The sequence below is a fragment of the Pleurodeles waltl genome, chromosome 10 (genome assembly GCF_031143425.1).
Source record: "Pleurodeles waltl isolate 20211129_DDA chromosome 10, aPleWal1.hap1.20221129, whole genome shotgun sequence".
Taxonomy (NCBI): Eukaryota; Metazoa; Chordata; class Amphibia; order Caudata; family Salamandridae; genus Pleurodeles; species Pleurodeles waltl.
The window spans coordinates 638485254-638505701 of NC_090449.1; the positions used below are offsets into that span (position 1 = coordinate 638485254).

Genomic DNA, 20448 nt, shown 5'->3' on the forward strand with positions numbered 1-20448 from the left:
TTCACTGTGTTACTGATTGAGAGTGTTGCAGAAATAGTTTGTGTATTGCCTCTATGTTCAGCCTGACTGCTCTACGCCAAGCTACCATGGGGTTGAGCACAGGTTGATTTATGGTTTGCTTGTGGCTTTACCCTGACAAGGATTATGGTTCCTGCTGGAGGAGGGTTTTAACCCCCTCAACCAGTAACCCAATCTCTTAAACCCACCAATATCCGTGCATCTCTAGCTTAGAAAGTACACACTACCATTCCAGTTTCCCCACTGTCTCATCATGCAAATCAGAACTAACAAGCCAGTTTCTTTTGCCACAAGGGTTATTCTACTGACAGCAATTGTCAAGTCATTTTTCATATTTAGCTCAGTATTTAAGGCAACATTGCAATAAACATCTTCATACCTCATATGCCATACCAGTCCAAATCTACCCTAGCTCAAAAAGTGCTGTTTGTTTTGATGATTTCTCCCAGTTGATTTCAGCACCAATATATATATATCCCTATTTCTGAACTACGTTTCACACTCTACTTGTTTGTTAAGCACAAATGTCACACCAGTCTCTGCTCTGACTCCTGTATGTAAGACGACTATTGGGCCTGCAGCACTGGTTGTGCCACTCATATGAGTAGCCCAGTGATCATGTCTCAGACCTGCCACTGACATGTCTGTGTGTGCAGTTGTAACTTGCCATTTTAACTTAGGCTGCAGGATTACGTCCGTTGACTGCACAGAAAAATAATGGAATACACAAACTCCCCTTTATCCACTGGGTCTAGCAATGCTTAAGACTGTATTCGGACAGATCATGTCAAAGAATGGCTTGTAAAGTAGAAGCTGCAACATCCGAGTCACCGTTCACATGACGTACAGAACTATTTACTTTAATGTTAAAGCCAGAAACATTTGCACCGTAGCAAATAAATATTAACACTCCAGATAATGCACAGCATGGTGCAGGAAAACTGTGAACACATCGGTAACAGAAGCCGCATGCTTGGCTACAGCAGGATAGAGTTCAGCGTGGTTTGGCACTGCTGCCCACATTATAAAGTATTGAGGACATGCAATGACTTCGCAGGAGGTGGGGCATAAATACAACTGAAAATTACCTGCCTGATAAATTGAGAACAATGGGTGAAAAAACATGATTTTCTATTAGCAACTGGTGGAGGGGGTTCTTTATAACTGGAGGAGTTGGTAAATTGTTCGTCGAATTACAACATGGGCGGTAAAACTACAAGACTTTGCTTTAATTAGCTACCGTATTTTCAAAAGCCATGAGCTCTTGTAAAACACCACATAAGAGGAGAATATATATCATTGTTGCCGGTTGTTCCTCATCTTTATCACTTAAAAACTAATTAAAGCATTGAAGGATCACATAACTGGTACTCCCACCATGAAACATTCCAGCTCTTTTTACTCACTGATTCTAAAGTAACACCTTAGGCCCTCATTTTCATGCCCCCATTTTTCTGGGAGTTAATACCTCACATGACAAATTGGAACACTGCAGAGTGTGCTATTCACTGGGTACAGTATCGATTGCCATATCCAATTTCTCCAATTTCTGCACTTCCGAATGGGGGAGAAAACTGTATTATCCTGTGTTTTCTCATTCTGAGCTGTAAAACTTGGAATATTGTGGGTTTTCTCGGCACAGATTTCAATTTGCACCTGTTGCACCAATTTGCATATATATATATATATATATATATATATATATATATATATAGAGAGAGAGAGAGAGAGAGAGAGAGAGAGAGACACACACACCAACCACCCCCCATTGGTGTGTGGAGTAATTTCGAACACTTCTTAAACCTACATCATAAGATTGTGCTGAATCAGAGTTATATGGGAAATAAAAATTAGAGTGATTCTTAGCCACTTATGAAATAAAAGATTGACAAGGAGTGTCACTTCATTTAGCACAACTAAAATTGTACTGTTTTCTTTGTGGTCCACTGAGAAACTCGCATTTCCTTCAGCCTCAGCCCCAGAGCTCTCAATCATGCCCCGTTATCAATAAAAATCTGTTAACGAGCCATGATTGGGAACTTTGGCATTGAGCATAAAGGCATTGTGATTTCTTGCAGCGCCTGTCACTATGCTCTTGATGGAATCCATGCCTCCTACACTGTTGAGGGCCACCAACCACCACTGAGTATCACTGCAAGGTTGCAGAGGCAGGTCGGCTTAGTACACATTAGCAAGGCATTGGTGGCCTCCTAGAATTACTGGCTTTTGTGTTCAAGAGCATGGCCAGCCTCTGTTGTTTATGATTCTTCTGGTCTGTAAAAACGGTCTGTCCAGCTCATCTCCTTATCTTGAAGTCCTAATGGTCAGTCCTGTAGGTGGTGGATGATGGTAGGCAAGCAAATGATATGCCGTGTAGCAAAGAAACCTTGCGAACTAAACACTTTGTATGATTTGATGAGATGACTCATGCTGACTATCTCCATTTCTGTCATAGCCCCAAAAGAAGGTCCTCTGGGCACAGTTTCCAGTCCGTTGAATACATGGACCCTGATTCTGAGTTGAGTAAAAGTCAGAGATATACCAATTTTGCTGGGTGAGGCATTAGCTAGATGAAGAAAATCTTCTGATTCTCACAATGCAAAGGGAAAAAAGAAGAATCCAATGCATAAAGAGGTACTTACTGTATAGGATTTACCTGCACATTTCCATCTCATGAATTTGTCAGAAGAAGACTGATGGGGGTACGCTGTTTACAGCAGAACTCCAAATTCCTATCCCTGTGTAAACTCCGGTTTGTGCAGACATCAAAATTCCCTCCCATCTACTCCACATCAGTGGCATTGAGATGTTTACAAAATATTGAATTAAAGGTTACCAAACTGCATAATGACTAGTTAACCATAGAAACAGCGGTTCACTCTGCAAAGTTTGTAGACTTGGAAATGGGGGCCTACTCACCTCATCTTTGCATGAAAATACTGACTTTTTGCAGGTCACCTTTGTAGGGGTTACCATTTGTAACTTATCTATATATATATGATTGATACAGATAATTACTTATCTGAATCGAATTAATTGCTTGGCATCTCTAGTTCTAAATGTAATGCAGAAACGTACATTGCCCAGAACATTTTGCTAAACGTTTTTGTTTCTGTCTTCGGGCAGTTTGAAGAATATTTCTCCAATATTAAAAGGACAGCAAAAAGTATAACTCGAGAACAAAATGAACATATACTTAATTGGGTATGGAAAGGAGACAATATTAAAACCATAGTATTTTAACAGTTTACACCCCTTAGGAGTATTGACTTTGGTCATTGCCATCCCTGTAGATAAATATACTGTCAAGGTACATGTAAGCATGGTTTAGTATAGTAAGCTTATGCTTACCAGTACATACTTACCTTGTCAATATTTTGGTCCACGGTATTTAGGGTCTGATATTTTGGCAGGATGATACTTCCCACACAATATTCAGGTAATGTATCTCTAAAAGGCTTTCACAGCTGTAGCATACTTGACAATTAATAGGGGTGCCCTTTAGAACTGAAATTGATGGTGAAAACAGAACTAGGTACACAGACCCTTTCAGAGCCCTTGAGTTAGCAGGTAGGGCAAGACCACTTGTCGAATATGAAGGGCCTCTTGCTTTCTCACTTTGAGAATGCTCTGCAAGTGTTTTTCCAGGATGCCTCTTTCGATTAGAGAAACAGTGGTTCACGTAATGATTACGTCAGAACTGAGTTACTGAAAATACGTCCATTAGGGTGATTCAGAACGCTGCAGCTCGGCTCATTCTGTACTAACGAGTCTGTACACGTGCACTTGTCCACATTAGAGATCTGTATCAGCTACTTGCACGCAGCTGCACCATCTTCAAATCCTTTGCTTTGCACACAAAGTTCATTACAAAGCTTCGACTCCCTATCGTCCCAAGAAATGTACAATCCATCTTCCTTCCCGACCCCTACAATCTATCATTCTTCATTTGGCCTCAGTTTCTCGTATCAAACGTTCCGAATTTGAAGTTGAGTCTTACCTACCAGGCAGCCATAAATTGGAATACTCTTACCCTCGCTTTCAGTCAACAATCCAATCTTCACATGGTTAGGAAAAACGCAAAAAAATGCATTTACAATAGGATTGTTTTTTCCTGTTCCCTTGCCAAAAGGTTCTATTAGCGTCAGGAGCCCATCCCTCGGTATCAGCATCACTCCAAGTATTAAATGAATAAAAAAAGAAAGAAAAGGAGTTTGTGTTACTGCCCAGATTTATCACCGACAGCCAAGATGTTTAATGCCCCCATTTTTTATAAAGGTAGTGTGTTGTTTACAAAACCCATTATCAGGTTCATTTCTACATAGGCAACGATAGTAAGGACATTGGTATTCCTGTAAATAAACAGATGTGAGTATGGTACCACTTACCATATAGTTTGGGGTTCAATAGATGGCACTTGAAGACTTCTAAGGGGTAGGGTAGCATACTAAGGCTGTCATAGTTGTGACAGGAATTGAAATGCAGTAATGATGTACTCAAATGTACATAGTTATCACTATTTCTCAGGGTGCATAATTACTGCAGGTTTATTGGTAATCCCAAATAGACTTTCTGTGGACCAGGGAGTAACTTCAGATTTCAATCATACTGCGCTGATTTCCTCATGTTTTTCATAATTCTGGGCCTCCGTGGGCGAACACATTCCTTCAGGTTTGCCAGAAGGATTTGTTCCTGAAAACATCTGTATTAATTCCAAATGTGACATCACTGCATTACCCGCTACATCGTTTTGGCCTGAAACTATGGTTCCACCCATTGCATGTTTTTGTAAAACACAATGTTCAACACCAAAGTGTGTCTTGTCATTGAAATAACAAGACACACTTGTGACTTATTTTATCGACCTCAGAAAGATGAAAGGGTGAGTGGAATCTCTGGCACAGCAACATCAAGGGACCTAAAAGGTGGGCAGTTAGTCATGTATGAAAATATCTCACTTAACACATTGACCCCCCACAAAAAGGGCAGGCTGTGCTACAATGTGGTTTACTGTACTCCTAATGTTATGTTTTATTCTTGAGTACGTGTATACCAGGATGGGTCTCTTGCGCCAGATCTAACTAAATTATTGGATTGTAGAACAGGGTGGTGTATCCTCACTGTGAATAAAAACTACTAATTATTAAGTGTGACGCAGAAATTATAATAGCTGATAAAGAAATACGTATAGTGTATTACACATTTCTCTGGCTGAACTGTCAATGTGTCCAGCACATACTTCCTGGAGGAGGTCTGATATTTAGGAAAGTGAGCTAGATTACAATGAATAGCTTGGTTCTGTACAAGGTTCTGTACTTGTTTACACAATGGCAGGCAGAATTAGATTTGCTTTTTTTAAAGGTAATGCATGAAGGTTTGTTGGTGAGCAGGAATCCTTGGTTTACTTTCGATTTCCTATAGTTTGAATTATTTGCAGTATGCAAATAATTCCTCAAAATAAGGAGAGCCACAATAAAAACTACTATTATATATGGCAACCATACCTTTAGAGTGAATAGTCGGGACGAAATATTTTTTTTCACTGGTATTACGTCACATACGATTAGCAAAAATGGTTAACTAGTGTTGTAATAATACTTGGGGAAGTGCTTGTGTCCCATTCATTCGGCATCCTCGCTTGGGCACAAGAGATCCAGGCACTGTAGTAGACAGGCAGTATCATCTGCCTTCTCCTACCTTTCCTGGTGCTCGACAGGCCCAAGTGAGATGGGAGAATGTGGGTGGCACTCCCCATGTGCAAGCCTCCTTGTCCCCTCTCCATTGAGGTTTCTAGACCCATGCTGATTGCAAAAATGAATCTGCATTGGCAGCGGCTCTAACATAGCCGGCCTCAGTGCGTCCTCTCTAAAAGTGAGACATGGGTGTGCAGCTTTCGGTTGGGACTTCATAGAGGGTGTTGCTGGAGGCAGGAGATCGGGTAATTTTGTCAGTTTGGGTGAGGGGAGCAGAAGGTGGTGGAGGTGGGTGGTATTAAGCCAGGTATTAATTTTTAAATTTTGTGGAGTATATCTTGAGGGTGGTGAGGGTGGCGTACAGGAGGGCGGGTGTGGTGCCCCTATTACCCCTCTGTCCCTCCATGTATGAGGAGCAGATGATTTGGGTGGCCCTACAAAACATAAAATTACAGAAAGGTAAACTGTGAGTAATGGGGAATTTTAACACCTCTGAGTTCAGAGTGACATTCTAGATCACTTAAGCTTCGCTATTGTTGTCTATTTCATGTCACTCAGAATGGCTTGGTGAATAACATACCTGGTATTCACAGCTACCCATCTATAATTCCACATACTATCATCAAGACACTATTTAAGTATTGCATCATCTCTGAGTCTGCTGTGGGAATTCTAGGAAAGGAAAGCCCTTGTTTCAGGACTCATCAGTTAATAGAAACGTGCCTTTACCATACTTAATGTTGATTTGACAGAAAATGCAATTGTGAGCACGGTAAACTGAAAATTGCATTTAATAAGGTCGTGGTTCAGGCTGTTTACCATAGGGCCTCATTATGAGTTTGGCAGTCACGCCGTGGAACTGCCAAATGAAAGGGGAGGACGCCACCACCATGGTGGTGGCATCCACCCAAGCATATTACAATGTTCCCGCTGGGCTGACCGTTGAGAACATTGTAAAACACTTTCCCTCCTGGCTGACGGGCGGGAACAGTGCAACGATATTGTCCTCGGCTCCTTTAGGGGAGCCCAGGCCAATACCGTAGCACACAGCACCTTCAGAGTGCGCACTGTCTGCATTCCGAGGGTGCTGGGCATGGGGGCATGGGCAGTGCAGGGCCCTTTTGTCCCCCAGCGCACCCTTACCACCAGCCTTACCATGGCAGGGTGACTGCCATGAAAAGGCTGGTGGTAAGTTACATTCTAAACAGCCAGTACAACTCAGACTGCCGTCACCCCGTCGGGAACAATGTTCCCCACCAGGGTTGTAAGGTGGCAGTCGGACTGCCACAGTTACGATAGTCCGACCGTCACTGCAAGGGTGGCGGTCCTTGGACCGCCAGCCTCATAATGAGGCTCTTAGTTTCCTCTTATGACATGCAATTTGGACTAAATCTGAGTTATAAATAGGCTTGTTTTACATTACTTTTTAAAACTTTAGAACATGCTAAACGCATTCCACAGCTATGATGTATTAAGACCCTGTTTAAGAATCTGGGCAGGCTAGATATGTTTAACAACCTGGATTTGCCCTGTTATTTATCACAAAACGGGGTTAAAAGCATATTTTTAACATTATTATGATGAGTCTACGGCTGAACTTGAAATGTCTAAAATGAGCATCATTGCACATGTTTCATTAAAGGAGGATTTGCATTATATAATTTGTGACTAATGGCCTTCAAAGATCTTTGTTCACTCATTTCCACCTTTATGGGGCACAGTTTCTAATAGCTTTTCCAAGCAGGTGTGCAGTGGTGGCTTGTGGGAGGGAAAAGGGGTGGGGCAGAGTGTGGCGGGGAAGGGGACAAAATAAAATAGATAATATATATATATTTTTTATGTACCTTTCTCGCCGCTCCAATCTGCTCCTCCACTGCAGGCACAGGTTCCCAGCCTGCCATGCATCTAATCCTAACGCTGCTTTCACGCTGTTGGCATGAAAGCAGCATTTGGATTGGACGGAGCACCCAGTCAGGGCGCTCCAAGGCAGAGTGAGAGTCTCTGTCTGCTGTCTCCAACTCGGCAATGCAGTGCTGGGTTGGAGAGAGCCTAGTGCGCCTGTGTGTTTGGCCGGCCAAACATACATGCTCACTGAGGGGGAGTGCTGTGCACTCCCCCTCCTTCCTTGTCATTGCCCGTGGCCCCACCCCTTTTACAAGAAAAAGATAATAAACATGATTTATCATTGCTCTCTTGTAAAAGTTTTGCAGCTGATGCTGCTGGCATGGGGGGGGGGAAGCGGCGCTCCTCTGCCATAGCGTAGGAGCCTCCCCTGCATGTGTGCCTGGTCAAGGGAATCTCCTAGTTGTACTTGTAGTGGCAGCTCGGCTCAGTGCACACTTATTTTTTTGCTGTGTGTGTTTTATAAGGGTCCCAGGAAATATTATTTGAGATGTTGCTTAATAATGCTTGTGTGATGCGCTGCAAATACGCACCTGTGGTTTTACTGCAACTACACTTGATGTACACTACACTTGAGGTGATGTATGTTTTGCGGTGGTATTTGTTTTGCTGCAGACTTTAAGGACTAGAAGCACTTTACATTTTATTAAATGAAATTCTAAATGTGTCTCCTAATCAGTTTTGGCAAAAGGTATTTGGACATGTCCAAAAATACATTTAAGAAATTGTATTGTATTGATGTGAAGTATATTTTATGTTTTCGGAAAACGAAATAAAGATTACTTGACCTACTAACTAATACAGATATTGTATTCAGTTAACTGTGATCATAGTAAACCACCTCAGAGTTGTTCGACAAGCTTGTAAGTCAGAGAAAAGGCAACATGAGTGACTCTTTTTTTTTTTTTAATGTTTTAAATATAGGTGCACTCACCATGCCTTTACCATGTCTTTCCTCTGATTTGATAGCCACAGCAGCAGACGGAGTCCATGTACTCTAGAGTTATTAAGCACACACCTAACATCTGCTATGCGATCTCCACACAGCTGAAGACCAGCAAATTTTATTTCTCTGCAGATGCCCAGTGGGATCTACAGATAACCGCAAGTTCATGCTCGGACTGTCGAGTCAGTATGCAATGGAGATTAAGGTTCAGAAAATGTAACCTTAATAAGGGGCTTTAAACAGCTTTATATATGTGCGGGAATCTTCTCCTCCCACAGAACACGAAAAAAATAAAAAAATAAAACTGCACTGTCCTGCACTGTATGGGTCTGCCCTACCCTACAACGCATGTGGACGTTTTTAAAAACCATCGGCAAAGCCAATAGATTTTGACTTGGTTCTGGTTCCTTTTTTTACAACAATCATGTAGAATAAAAAAGAAGGGGAGAAAGTGAAACTTGAATATGCTTTCAATAAAAATGTTAAGCATTCACCTACTCGTCCGTGTTTGCTAGTGATGTTTTTCTAAACACGGCTTTCCATTGCACAATGCATTTTGTTATTACTATTGTGATGGATACAAGAATAAACCGCCATCTAACCTAGCACTCAGATCACAGACGGCTACAGTGTTGCAATCTCATTAAACACCTTTTACTGTAAACTTTAAAAAAATCTAGCTAAAATAATAAACTATACAAAAATAATAAAAAGGCACGTTGAACCAGCTTTGTTCCTGAAAAGAGAGGAACTACAGACAAACGGATATGAATAGTGTGTACTGGATTTGTGCATTCAAAACAAAGAAGACCAATGGGTAAAATGGGTTGACCCACTGCTTCACGCTGTGTGCTCTGATAGGTAGAAGCAAAAGTTGAATGACAATTTAAAAGACCTGTTGATGAAGCACGGTAACCCTCTGTATGTATACTACCGAGGAATGCTCCGGAAAAACAGAAGTCTGTCCCAAGCCAGACGTGACACAGCACACTGTTCTTGGGGGAGGGGGCGGCAGGCCTTGCTCTCAGATATTTTTGTTAAAACATAAAACACTGCCCTCTGGAGGAAAGCCCCCCAGACAAACGAATATGAATAATGTGTACTGGATTTGTGCATTCAAAACAAAGAAGACCAATGGGTAAAATGGGTTGACCCACTGCTTCACGCTGTGTGCTCTGATAGGTGGAAGCAAAAGTTGAATGACAATTTAAAAGACCTGTTGATGAAGCACGGTAACCCTCTGTATGTATACTACCGAGGAATGCTCCGGAAAAACAGAAGTCTGTCCCAAGCCAGACGTGACACAGCACACTGTTCTTGGGGGAGGGGGGCGGCAGGCCTTGCTCTCAGATCTTCTTTTTGTTAAAACATAAAACACTGCCCTCTGGAGGAAAGCCCCCCCTCCCCCCCCTTCCCGCAGGACATTAAAAGGAAAAGGACCGGCAGGAGCCTGTCTCTACCTTCGCGGGTAGGAAAAACATTAGGGAGTCTTAATGCGAGTTCGCCTGGAAAACTGAATCACCCCCAAAAACAGGCTGATTAAAAACTTGGGCAAACATATTTCTACAAACCAATCGTTAAACGTGCTGCGTCTGCTTTTCATCCAGTTATGATATGTATGTTTGGAACATGTACCTTGTAAGAAATGCCTAAAAACTTTGCAGTAGCTTTTGTAGTCATATGACAATATTCTGACTTTCCTTAAACAATATTTCAATTTTTCTTACAGCAAAAGAATTGTTGTATCGAACACAGACCGGTAATGTGGTGAAGCTTAATGTTGAAAGGAACGAGTCAACAATATTAATAGAAAACAAAAAATGTGTAAGTATGTTTTATCATCATTATAGTTGTTTTGCTTTCAATGTATTCAACCAAATCATGCATGAAATTACCTCGTTTTCGATATTCCTCTCACCTAGCAACCCTGTGGCTATGTAAAAGCAATAAACTTGTAACACAACATGCCAAGAATCAGAAGATAATGTTAAATTAGGCCCACGCTAATTAAATGCGCTGGAAGCCCTAATTTTGGGGTAATCTTCCTCAGGTATTTGAAGTAAGCACTTAATAAGGTCTGCAGCATAAAAATGAAAAGCTCGGGGCTTTACACATTTACAGAACTATTTTCAAAAAATCACCTATAATGGCAGTGTGAAGTGTGGGGTTACTTCATTCTACTTTATTTAAGCATGTCTTGATAAATTAATGAAATTAAAATTGTCTTTCATATATTTCATATGGAGATCACCATTATTTGAAATTAATTTTATGAGGTATAAAGACTTTATATAAAAGAGGTGACCACTGAATATGTTAATTACACCTACAGAAGAGACGCACAGCAGTCCGAACATAAGGAGTCCTCACATCAAGATGTAATTTTATAACTATGACTCAAGGATGTAAATGGGTGAAATTCATGGCACATTTCCAAAGTTAATAGCCATACAGAGTCCAGTGACTTCCTAAGGCCACTTAGGACCAGGTAGCAGACTCTATGAGGGCCGATTCACAAAAGCATGCATAGAAATGGGAAGCTGTAAAGCAGAAGCACTATTTTAAATACTATTTCATGCCTTTGTGAATCAGCCCCGAAACGTCCAACTCCCTATAAGTTAAATTAAAAAGCGGGCAAAGTCCTTTCTGTTTATACCAACTATATAAGAATATTCCAATTTCATTTCCATCTTAGATGGTTAGGTCCGATTCACAAAGGCGTATAACAGTACATAAAAGAGTATTACAGGATTACTACTTTATGTACTCCAAAAAGCCTTTTTGAATAGGTCCCTAAAAGTACATACCCTTCATCATCAGTATGTGATCACATATTTGCTGTACCTTAAACTATCATAAGTATTTTTACTGTATTTTCTTCGTGTTTCCCAATTGCTTTGTGCTATTCTGAAGAATCAAGGAGTCAAATGACTGAAAATTATATTTAAAAAATAAGTACAAACATATATTTAGTTGGATGATATATTTCTGAGGCATGCTTATGTGCTCTACAAATTGTGAAAGGCCCTTTAATAAAGCTGTTGGAACACAGTAGTGCACATAAATGTCATATTTGCCCACAGATGAAGGGCCCAGATGCCATTTGCTGTTGTTGAAAATTTGAAAGCTGGTTGGATTTTCGGAAAAAACGAGTGTAATTCTCTAAATCCACAAAAGCAGTGATATGTGCAGGAGTGCTCCGTTTCCTTACTTTTTGATGTCTTTTTGATTCGCTTTAAGACATGCAACTCCCTATTAGCAAAATGTTTTGGTCAATTCACAAAGCGGAAGTGTATGAGACACAGTACAACAGGAGTACAACTTTACATACTTCAAAATGCCTTCGTGAACAGGCCTGTTTGTGTGAGTTCGGAATATATGGTGATCATTTACCTGTCAAATCTGTGGTTCTACACAAACATTGGCAGTGCATCCCTCTCCCAGCTTCAGCAGCATAAGAAAGAAATTTCTCCACATGAAAAGCTGTTTCCATGTGAAAAAGAGAAGGGTGAATATACAAATTGACAGTTTCTCTAACCCCATGTCTATAGATAGTTTACCTTCTGGGCAGTTTTCAAGTTTAGGATTTACATGTCTTTACCAATTGGATTCAAAGCATCTAAAATAGGAATAGTGATTAAATAGTCGTATACAATTAATACAAATAGAAAGAACAGTACCCTCCAGTGCGCATGGCTGAAGGCCGTGCATGGTGTGGGGTGACTGTATATGAGGGGGTGAGCCACAGGCTCTGGCCACAGGCCAGTCCCTGTGGCTAAGCCCCCGTCATGCATGGCTGAGGGCCATGAGCAGCGTGTGGTAGCTGCATGCAGCCAACCCCCCACTGCTCACAGCCGAAGGCCTTGCACGGCAGCGGTTTTATTAACATATGATAATTAAATATTACCTTACGTTAAAAGACCATAGAAATTCACTGAAAAACCAAAGGTTACAGGCAGTTAGGGGATAGAATTAAGAAACATATTAGATGTTCACTAAAAAACAAAGGTTACAGGGACGTTATAGTTAGGTTCAGATTTTCCACCCACAAAACAATAGTAATTCAGCAGTTATAGTTATTGTTATCTCAAGTAATTTTAACTCGGGCCCTAAGATGACTAAAACTTGCGCCCTCGCCATGCACTGCTAATTACCCTACATATTACATCACTCATGATATCTTCTATTTTAACACTCATAATATCATTGCAGCTTTTGCTGTAAGATGATTGATGAGAAAACTTTGCATTGCCGAGGCGTGAGTTCAAGTTACCTTAGGACATATGTTATAGTTTCTGGAGCTCAGTATAGCTATAACTGCTGAATTTCTATGGGCTTGTGTGTTTAAATCTGAACCTAACCATAACATCCCTGTAACCTTTGTGTTTTTAGTGAATGCGGTGAAGCCCTGCAGCTAACCCCTCGCATGAAGCCAACCTCACACTGCACGCAGCCTTTGTCCATGCCAGGTGGGGTTGGCTGGAGGGCCTGGCCTGCTTCCTGGCTCTGCGGCCCACCCCCCACATAGCGCCAAACCCCCACTATGGGTTTGTGAGTGGGTGTGTGAGTGGCTGTATGGGTGTGCAAGTGGGTGTGTGTGAGTGTGCAAGTGGATGTGTGAGTGTTTGGGTGGGTGGGTGAGTGCACTTGTGAGTGGCTCTGTGGCTCAGAGTGGATATGTGAATATTTTTTGGGTCTGTGAGTGGGTGTGTTTGTGGCTCTATGGATGTGTGAGTGGGTGTGTGGGTGCTTGAATGAGTGTATTAGACATTTTCATCCTTGGCATGGTCTCCCTTAACTTTTTGCCTTTGTTTCCCAGGTTGTTGATGTGTGCTGGACTCTGATTTTGCTGTTTTTGTTACTCTGGGCACTTTACCACTGCCAACCAGTGCTAAAGTGCAAGTGCTCATTTACAAAATGTGTATGTAATTGGCTTATCCATTATTGGCATATTTGATTTATTAGTAATTCCCTAGTACAGTGCACTAGAGGTGCCCAGTGCCTGTAAATCAAATACTACTAGTGGGCCTGCAGCACTGGTTGTGCCACCCACATAAGTAGTTCTGTAATCATGTCTCAGACTTGCCACTGCAGTGTCTGTGTGTGCAGTTTTAACTGTAAATTCGACTTGGCAAGTGTACCCACTTGCCAGGCCTAAACCTTCCATTTTCTTACATGCAAGGCACCCCTACGGTAGGCCCTAGGTAGCCCCAAGGGCAGGGTGCAGTGTATGGTTAAGGTAGGACATATAGTAATAATGTGTTTTATATGTCCTAACAGTGAAATATTGCTAAATTCATTTATCACTGTTGCAAGCCCTGTCCCTCTCATAGGTTAACATGGGGGCTACCTTTAAATCTGATTATGGTGTAGATTCCCTTTGGGAGCGGATGGACATGTGGAGTTTGGGATCTCTGAGCTCACAATTGAAAAATACATCTTTTAGTGAAGTTGATTTTGAGATTGTGGCCCATATTTATACTTTTTGACGCAAAACTGCGCTAACGCAGTTTTGCGTCAAAAAAATTAGCGCCGGCTAATGCCATTCTGAAGCGCCATGCGGGCGCCGTACTTATTGAATGACGTTAGCCGGCGTTAGCCGCCGGCGCCGTCTGGTGTGCGTTAAAAAAAAGACGTACACCAGGAAGCGCCGGCGTAGGGGAAAATGGAGCTTGGGCGTCAAGAAATGGGGCAAGTCAGGTTGAGGCAATTTTTGCGCCTCAACCCGATTTGTGCCATTTGTTTTTCACTCCCAACCCCCATAGAAATGACTCCTGTCTTAGCAAAGACAGGAGTCATGCCCCCTTGCCCAATGGCCATGCCCAGGGGACTTCTGTCCCCTGGGCATGGTCATTGGGCATAGTGGCATGTAGGGGGGCACAAATCAGGCCCCCCTATGCCACAAAAAAAAATAAAAAAAATACTTACCTGAACTTACCTTAATGTCCCTGGGATGGGTCCCTCCAGCCTTGGGTGTCCTCCTGGGGTGGGCAAGGGTGACAGGGGGGGTCCCTGGGGGCATGGGAGGGCACCTCTGGGCTCCTTCAGAGCCCACAGGTCCCTTAACGCCTGCCTTTTGCAGGCGCAAAAAACCGGCGCAAAAGCAGCCATACGTCATTTTTTTTTACCCGCCCACTCCCGGGCGTGATTTTTGTCCGGGAGTATAAATCCGACGCACATGCCTCGGAGTCGATTTTTTAGACGGGAACGCCTACCTTGCATCTCATTAACGCAAAGTAGGTGTCCACGCTAAAAAATGACGCTAATTCCATGGACTTTGGCGCTAGACGCGTCTAACGCCAAAGTATAAATATGGAGTTAGTTTTGCGTCGAAATTGCGTAAAAAAAAACACGCAATTCCGGCGCAAACGGAGTATAAATATGCCCCTGTGTGTTTAAAAATGCCACTTTTAGAAAGTGAGCATTTTCTTGCTTATACCATTTCTGAGACTCTGCCTGTTTGTGGATTCCCTGTCTGGGTCAGTTTGACAGTTGGGCTGGTTGCACCTCCCACTAGACAGTGACACAAAGGGAGCTGGGGTGTAGTCTGCATTTCCTGATGAGCCATCTGTGCTAGGAGGGAGTGGAGGTGTGGTCACTCTCACCTGAAGGGGCTGTGCCTGCCCTCACACAATGCAATCTCCAACCCCCTGGTGAGTGTCTAGGGCTTGGCCTGGGCAAGGCAGGATTTCACATTCAAAAGAGACTTTGCTTTGAAGTAGGCCTACTTCAAATGAGAAATTGGGTATAAGAAGGGCACCCAAAACCACACACTTTAGAACACTTCTGGAAACCAAGAGGAACCTCTGCCTGGAGAAGAGCTGAAGAGCTGAGGAAGAAGAGCAGCCCTGCCCATGACTGTGCTTTGTGGAGCTATCCTGCAGTTGCTGCTTCTGCCGGAGTAAGAGGGCAAAGACAGGACTTTGTGTTGCCTTCCTTTTTGTGAAGATCTCAAAGAGCTTGATTTAGAGCTTGCCTCCTGTTGTTTGAAGTCTCAGGGACAGCAAAGAATTCTCTCTGCCAGCACCTGGAGTCTCTGGAGAGACTCCTTCTCTGCCCTGTGGTGCCCATCCAGTTCCTCGGACCCTGAAAGGAGAAGCTGGCAGCCTAAGAGGAAGAAATCCATGCTTGCCTACAACGCAACTGAAGAATCGACGCACGGAGCTGGAGAAACGACACGCAGCATTGCTAACGGAGGCTGGGCGATTGCAACCCACACTGCCTGTTTTTCAGTTCATCGTGCATCTGGTTTTCTGACGCAAGTACCCCTGGGCATGTAAAAACAAAGCAAGGCCTGCCCGGACCTGAGAGTGCTGATCAGATCGACGCATCGCTCTCCTGCAGAGAGAAGAAACAACACGCCGACCCGATGAAAGGAGAAGCGACGCAAGGTCTCACTCGTGAGTGAAAACGATGCATCGCAAGCCCTTTTTGATGCACACTCACCCGTGCTGGGTTATTTTTTACGTACCTAAGGTACATTTTCATGCTAACAGTATTAGTGTGTGTTTTAAACAACATGAAGACTCTTTTTGCTTTTTAATTGATAACTTGACTTGTGTATTGTGGATTTTTGTCATTTTGGTCTTGCTTTGTTTAGATAAATATTCTCTATTTTTCTAAACCTGTGTTGTGTCATTTTGTAGTGTTTTCATTAAGTTACTGTGTGTGTTAGTACAAATACTTTACACCTAGCACTCTGAAGTTAAGCCTACTGCTTGTGCCAAGCTACCAAGGGGATAAGCAGGGGTTAGCTGAGGGTGATTCTCTTTTACCCTGACTAGAGTGAGGGTCCTTGCTTGGACAGAGGGTAACCTGACTGCCAACCAAAGACTCCATTTCTAACAGAGTGTATATGTGGGTGTGTGAGTGTGTGAGTGGGTGTGTGAGTGGGTTTATGAGTGACTGTGTGGATCTGTGAATGGTTGTGCAAGTGGTTGTGTGGGTCTGAGTGGGTGTGTAAGTGGCTGTATGGGTATGTGAGTGGATTTGTGAGTGTGTGGATGTGTAGGTGGGTGTGTGAGTGGGCGTGTGAGTGACTCTGTTGGTCGCTACTGGTGTAGTAGTGGTTAGTGGATCTGTGAGTGGATATTTGAGTGGGTCTGTGAGTGGGTGTATGAGTGGCTGTGAGGGTCTGTGAGTGGGTGTGCGAGTGGTTTTGTGGGTGGGTTTGTGACTGGCTGTGTGAGTGGCTGTATGTGTGTGTGAGTTGGTGTATGAGTGGGTGTGCAAGTGGGTGTGCGAGTCAGTGGCTGTGTGGGTCTGCAATGGGGCATGGTAATAGCTTTGTGGATGTGTGAGTGTGAATGGGAGTGTGTCTGTGATTAGGTGTATTTTGTTTTTAATTGGGGTACTGGATTCACATTGGGTGGCGCGCTGAGTGCAGCAGATCCTCACATGCCACATTTTTGGCCAATTTCTTACCCATGAGAGGTCCATAACAGACACCTCCATCAGTCCAATAGGGTCAGGATATCTCTGTCTTGACCCCTTATATCCTGTTGCATCTTTACCCCACCCCCTCCCCCCCTCACAGGACTGAGTGCTGACACACAAAATAGTGGCTGCACCATTTCTGTCAAGTTGCAACCAGCCAATCACAGATATTGCTGGTGGTGCATAGATCTGCATCTCTGAATATACATAAATATTTTTTCTTTCATAAGTCCAAAACGACAATTTTTTTTTTACACCAAACTACAATAAGAGAGCTTTCTAGACCAAGATCTATCTTCCTGCCAAATTTGGTGTAGTTACGTCCAGAGGTTAGGGCTGTCGTCGTTTCTAAAATCCCTATGGGAAATGGCAAGGGGGAAAATGCATTTTGGGACCCCCCACTTTTTTTTGCAGCCCCCACTTGCTGAATCATCCAGAAACTTTCCAGACAGCAGAATTGACTGGTAAACTAGTTTTGAAAATGTCATGAGGATTTGTCAAACGGCACTATAACTAACTACTGGTGACTGCCAGTATGTTATTGATATATACAAAAAAACAGTACATCGGCAGCACCATCCATAAACTCAAAGTTAGATTTTTACAACATTCTATAGGGATAAAAAATCATGATAGATCATATCCACTAGCCAAACATTTCTGGGAGGTCCATCCAGGTGACTGCAGTTCATTTACATTTTATGGAATTAAAACTATCAAAATAAATTTGTGAGGAGGAGATAGAACGGCAGATTTAAGACAGATGGAATCTAAAATGATTTTATTACTTGGCTCTGAGAGCCAATGGCGGCACAATTTAGATGCTGAGTTATATGTCCATCTCTGATATCCTTCTCCTTTACAGAATTGATCTCTAAGAGTCCTCATAGTCATAGTATTATGTTGATGACCTTTTTAATTGAAGATCTGTTTTAAATTGGTGCTGGAACTAGGATAGCCAGATTCACAATTGAATAATATTTTTATCTTGCGCACATTGTTTATCACATTGTATTTTAGGTATGGTTGCACTTTGGCACTAAGCACTTTATTAATATTGGCGGTTTGATTATAACTTTCTTTTTGTTTTTACTATGTTGATATATATATATTTTTATATATGAGGTTAATTATATTTGTCATCTAATTGATTTGAACTACCATGAGACTGCTCATTGGATGACAGACACATTGCTGAGGCCAACATTTTGATTGTCTGTATTTTTCAAATACAAATTAAGGTTGTATTTTTATTTTGTATAATTTATGGCTACAATCTCGATTTGGCACATCAAACTCTCTTCGCCCATATGTGTTAGATATTTAATTGCTTTTTAATTGAATCTGTTATTGGGGTGGTTGGTTCGGACTAAATTATAAATTATAAATTATTGGTAATATTGTATTTATATTTATATATATATATATATATATATATATTTATATAACTTCTTTTGCCAGCTGACACCCTCAGTAATTAATGTTTATTCATCTCACAATAATTTTTGATGATTAACAGCAGTAATGAAATTAACATGATGACATTTTTCTCTAATATATTTATATGTAATTATCATATTTAAAGATGGCCGCCGTTTTCAGCACGTACATGGTGTCATTGAAACAAAAGAAGGGCTGTTTTTCATAAATAGATGTGTGAATAGATGTCTGCCAATGTCCAGTTGAAGGCGTTAGCCGAAACGTGTAGACATTTGTCCGGGACAGGGTAATTGTGACTACTATTTGAGAATTATTGCAATAAAATAGCGGATGAACAACTATTTGGATTGCTCGTTTCTCAGCTTAATACCGGATCCTTGACTGACATTGTGCAGCCGTCCGGTGAACTGCTTTTCACCGGTTTCTGGATTATATATATATATATATATATATATAGCTCATATATACATGTTTATAGATATCAATTTTTTAAAGACACAGTTAAAGTACAGGTATGGTTACAAATTAAAACCATGACAACCTTCAAATTCACCAGTTATTGTAACTGGGTCTGGGATTAATGCGTGAGAAGCTCTTTTAAACAATAATGTGGGTGGTCTTCAAAATAACTTTTTATATGGTTTTCATATTTTGTATTTTTGTGTTTTTTTTTTATAAAGTGCATAAAAAACTGTAGTGTGAAATAGACAGTTTAAACTATAAGAAATGTTGCTGCTTTTTTACTGAAGATGCTTCTGTAGAGATCCCCACCCTCTCTTTCTCAGTTCCAGCATTTTATTCACCACATTACATTACAAAGCAAAGATGCTCAGGTGTGGGTTGTTCTCATCCTCCATCTTCTGCAGCACCTGCCCAGAAACACATACAGGTGTTTTCTGGGTCCTTCATCTTGTTTTATTTTTTTTACACTGATTAAACACAAAGTTCCGAATCCTTTACATGCTTAACCTTCAAGTGCCTTTTCTGTTTTGAGATTTGGAATGCAACTTGAGGTAGGAGAGTTTGCATGCTACCCTCCTAGCATTGTTGTTTTCCTCTTATGGAAGGTGTGAGAGAAACTCCCAAACCATGGGTTAGTGCTTGCTGTTTCTTTTTCTACAATCTCCTTTGTGCATATTAAATAGTAATTCCTCTTCTTGAAGTAAAGAACCAATTAAAGGCTTCAACCTCTTCTTCTCCTCTGTATACCATGACTCACATTTTAGATACAACTGTGATTCTCAGTTGCAAATGTTAGGGCCACCTGCTCGTCTCAAAATTGTGGATGTTGCTCCTGTTGCTAAGAAGTGGGCGTTTTTGTTTTCATTTGGTGAAACAAAAAATAAGCATTTAACTTAGACTGCATGCTTTTAAATTTGGGATAAAGTCTGTGGACATTAGATGCTTGACTTCCTAACTACCTTCCAATTTCCTCCTGTAGCGTAGAACAAAGTTGATTATGGAAATTAAAATGGAACCTTTTCATTTTTTTTACTTCAATCCCCCCCACCCTTTATAGTTCCCGTAATGGAAATGTGCGAATCTTAGCTAGCTTTGCTATTAGACTAGCGAGTTTCAAGCATATCTCTCAAACACTGCTAAAGTCATAAACAAAGTGATAATGGCCTTCTCAATGGAAACTCAGATCTAATAACGTAGTTATACAAATATAGGTATATAGATACACGTACAAATTTATAAATAGAAGTACAGTTTTATGAAAACATTTTTTTACAGGACTGAGTTCTTTTGGAATCATTTCAAACCTAAATCGTATCGTAGTAAAGGAAGAAAACAACTGAAAGCCCAGGGATTCTGATAATAATTTATTATAATACAAGGGCTCGCATGACATATTCAGTTTTTAGGCGCTGTAGAAATAAGTCAAACATATATACGGGTAGAAATGTTGCATTTGTTTGTTTCCTCAAGTCAGTTTGGCTTTTTCAGAACTCAATCAGATTTTACCATCTTGCCCATTCTGTTTAGAGTTTCACTAGGGCTATGTTTTTC

At 41.5% G+C, this 20448-nt stretch overlaps 1 protein-coding gene across 3 annotated transcripts in view; it reads left to right on the forward strand.

Moving 5' to 3' along the window:
• Positions 1-20448, forward strand: part of DPP6 (dipeptidyl peptidase like 6) — a 1951083-nt gene that overhangs the window by 1107064 nt on the left and 823571 nt on the right. For all 3 annotated transcript variants that reach the window (XM_069211130.1, XM_069211129.1, XM_069211131.1), the window contains exon 4: positions 10289-10383. In XM_069211130.1, the coding sequence (XP_069067231.1) occupies positions 10289-10383 (95 nt within the window). The remainder of the gene's footprint in view (positions 1-10288; positions 10384-20448) is intronic.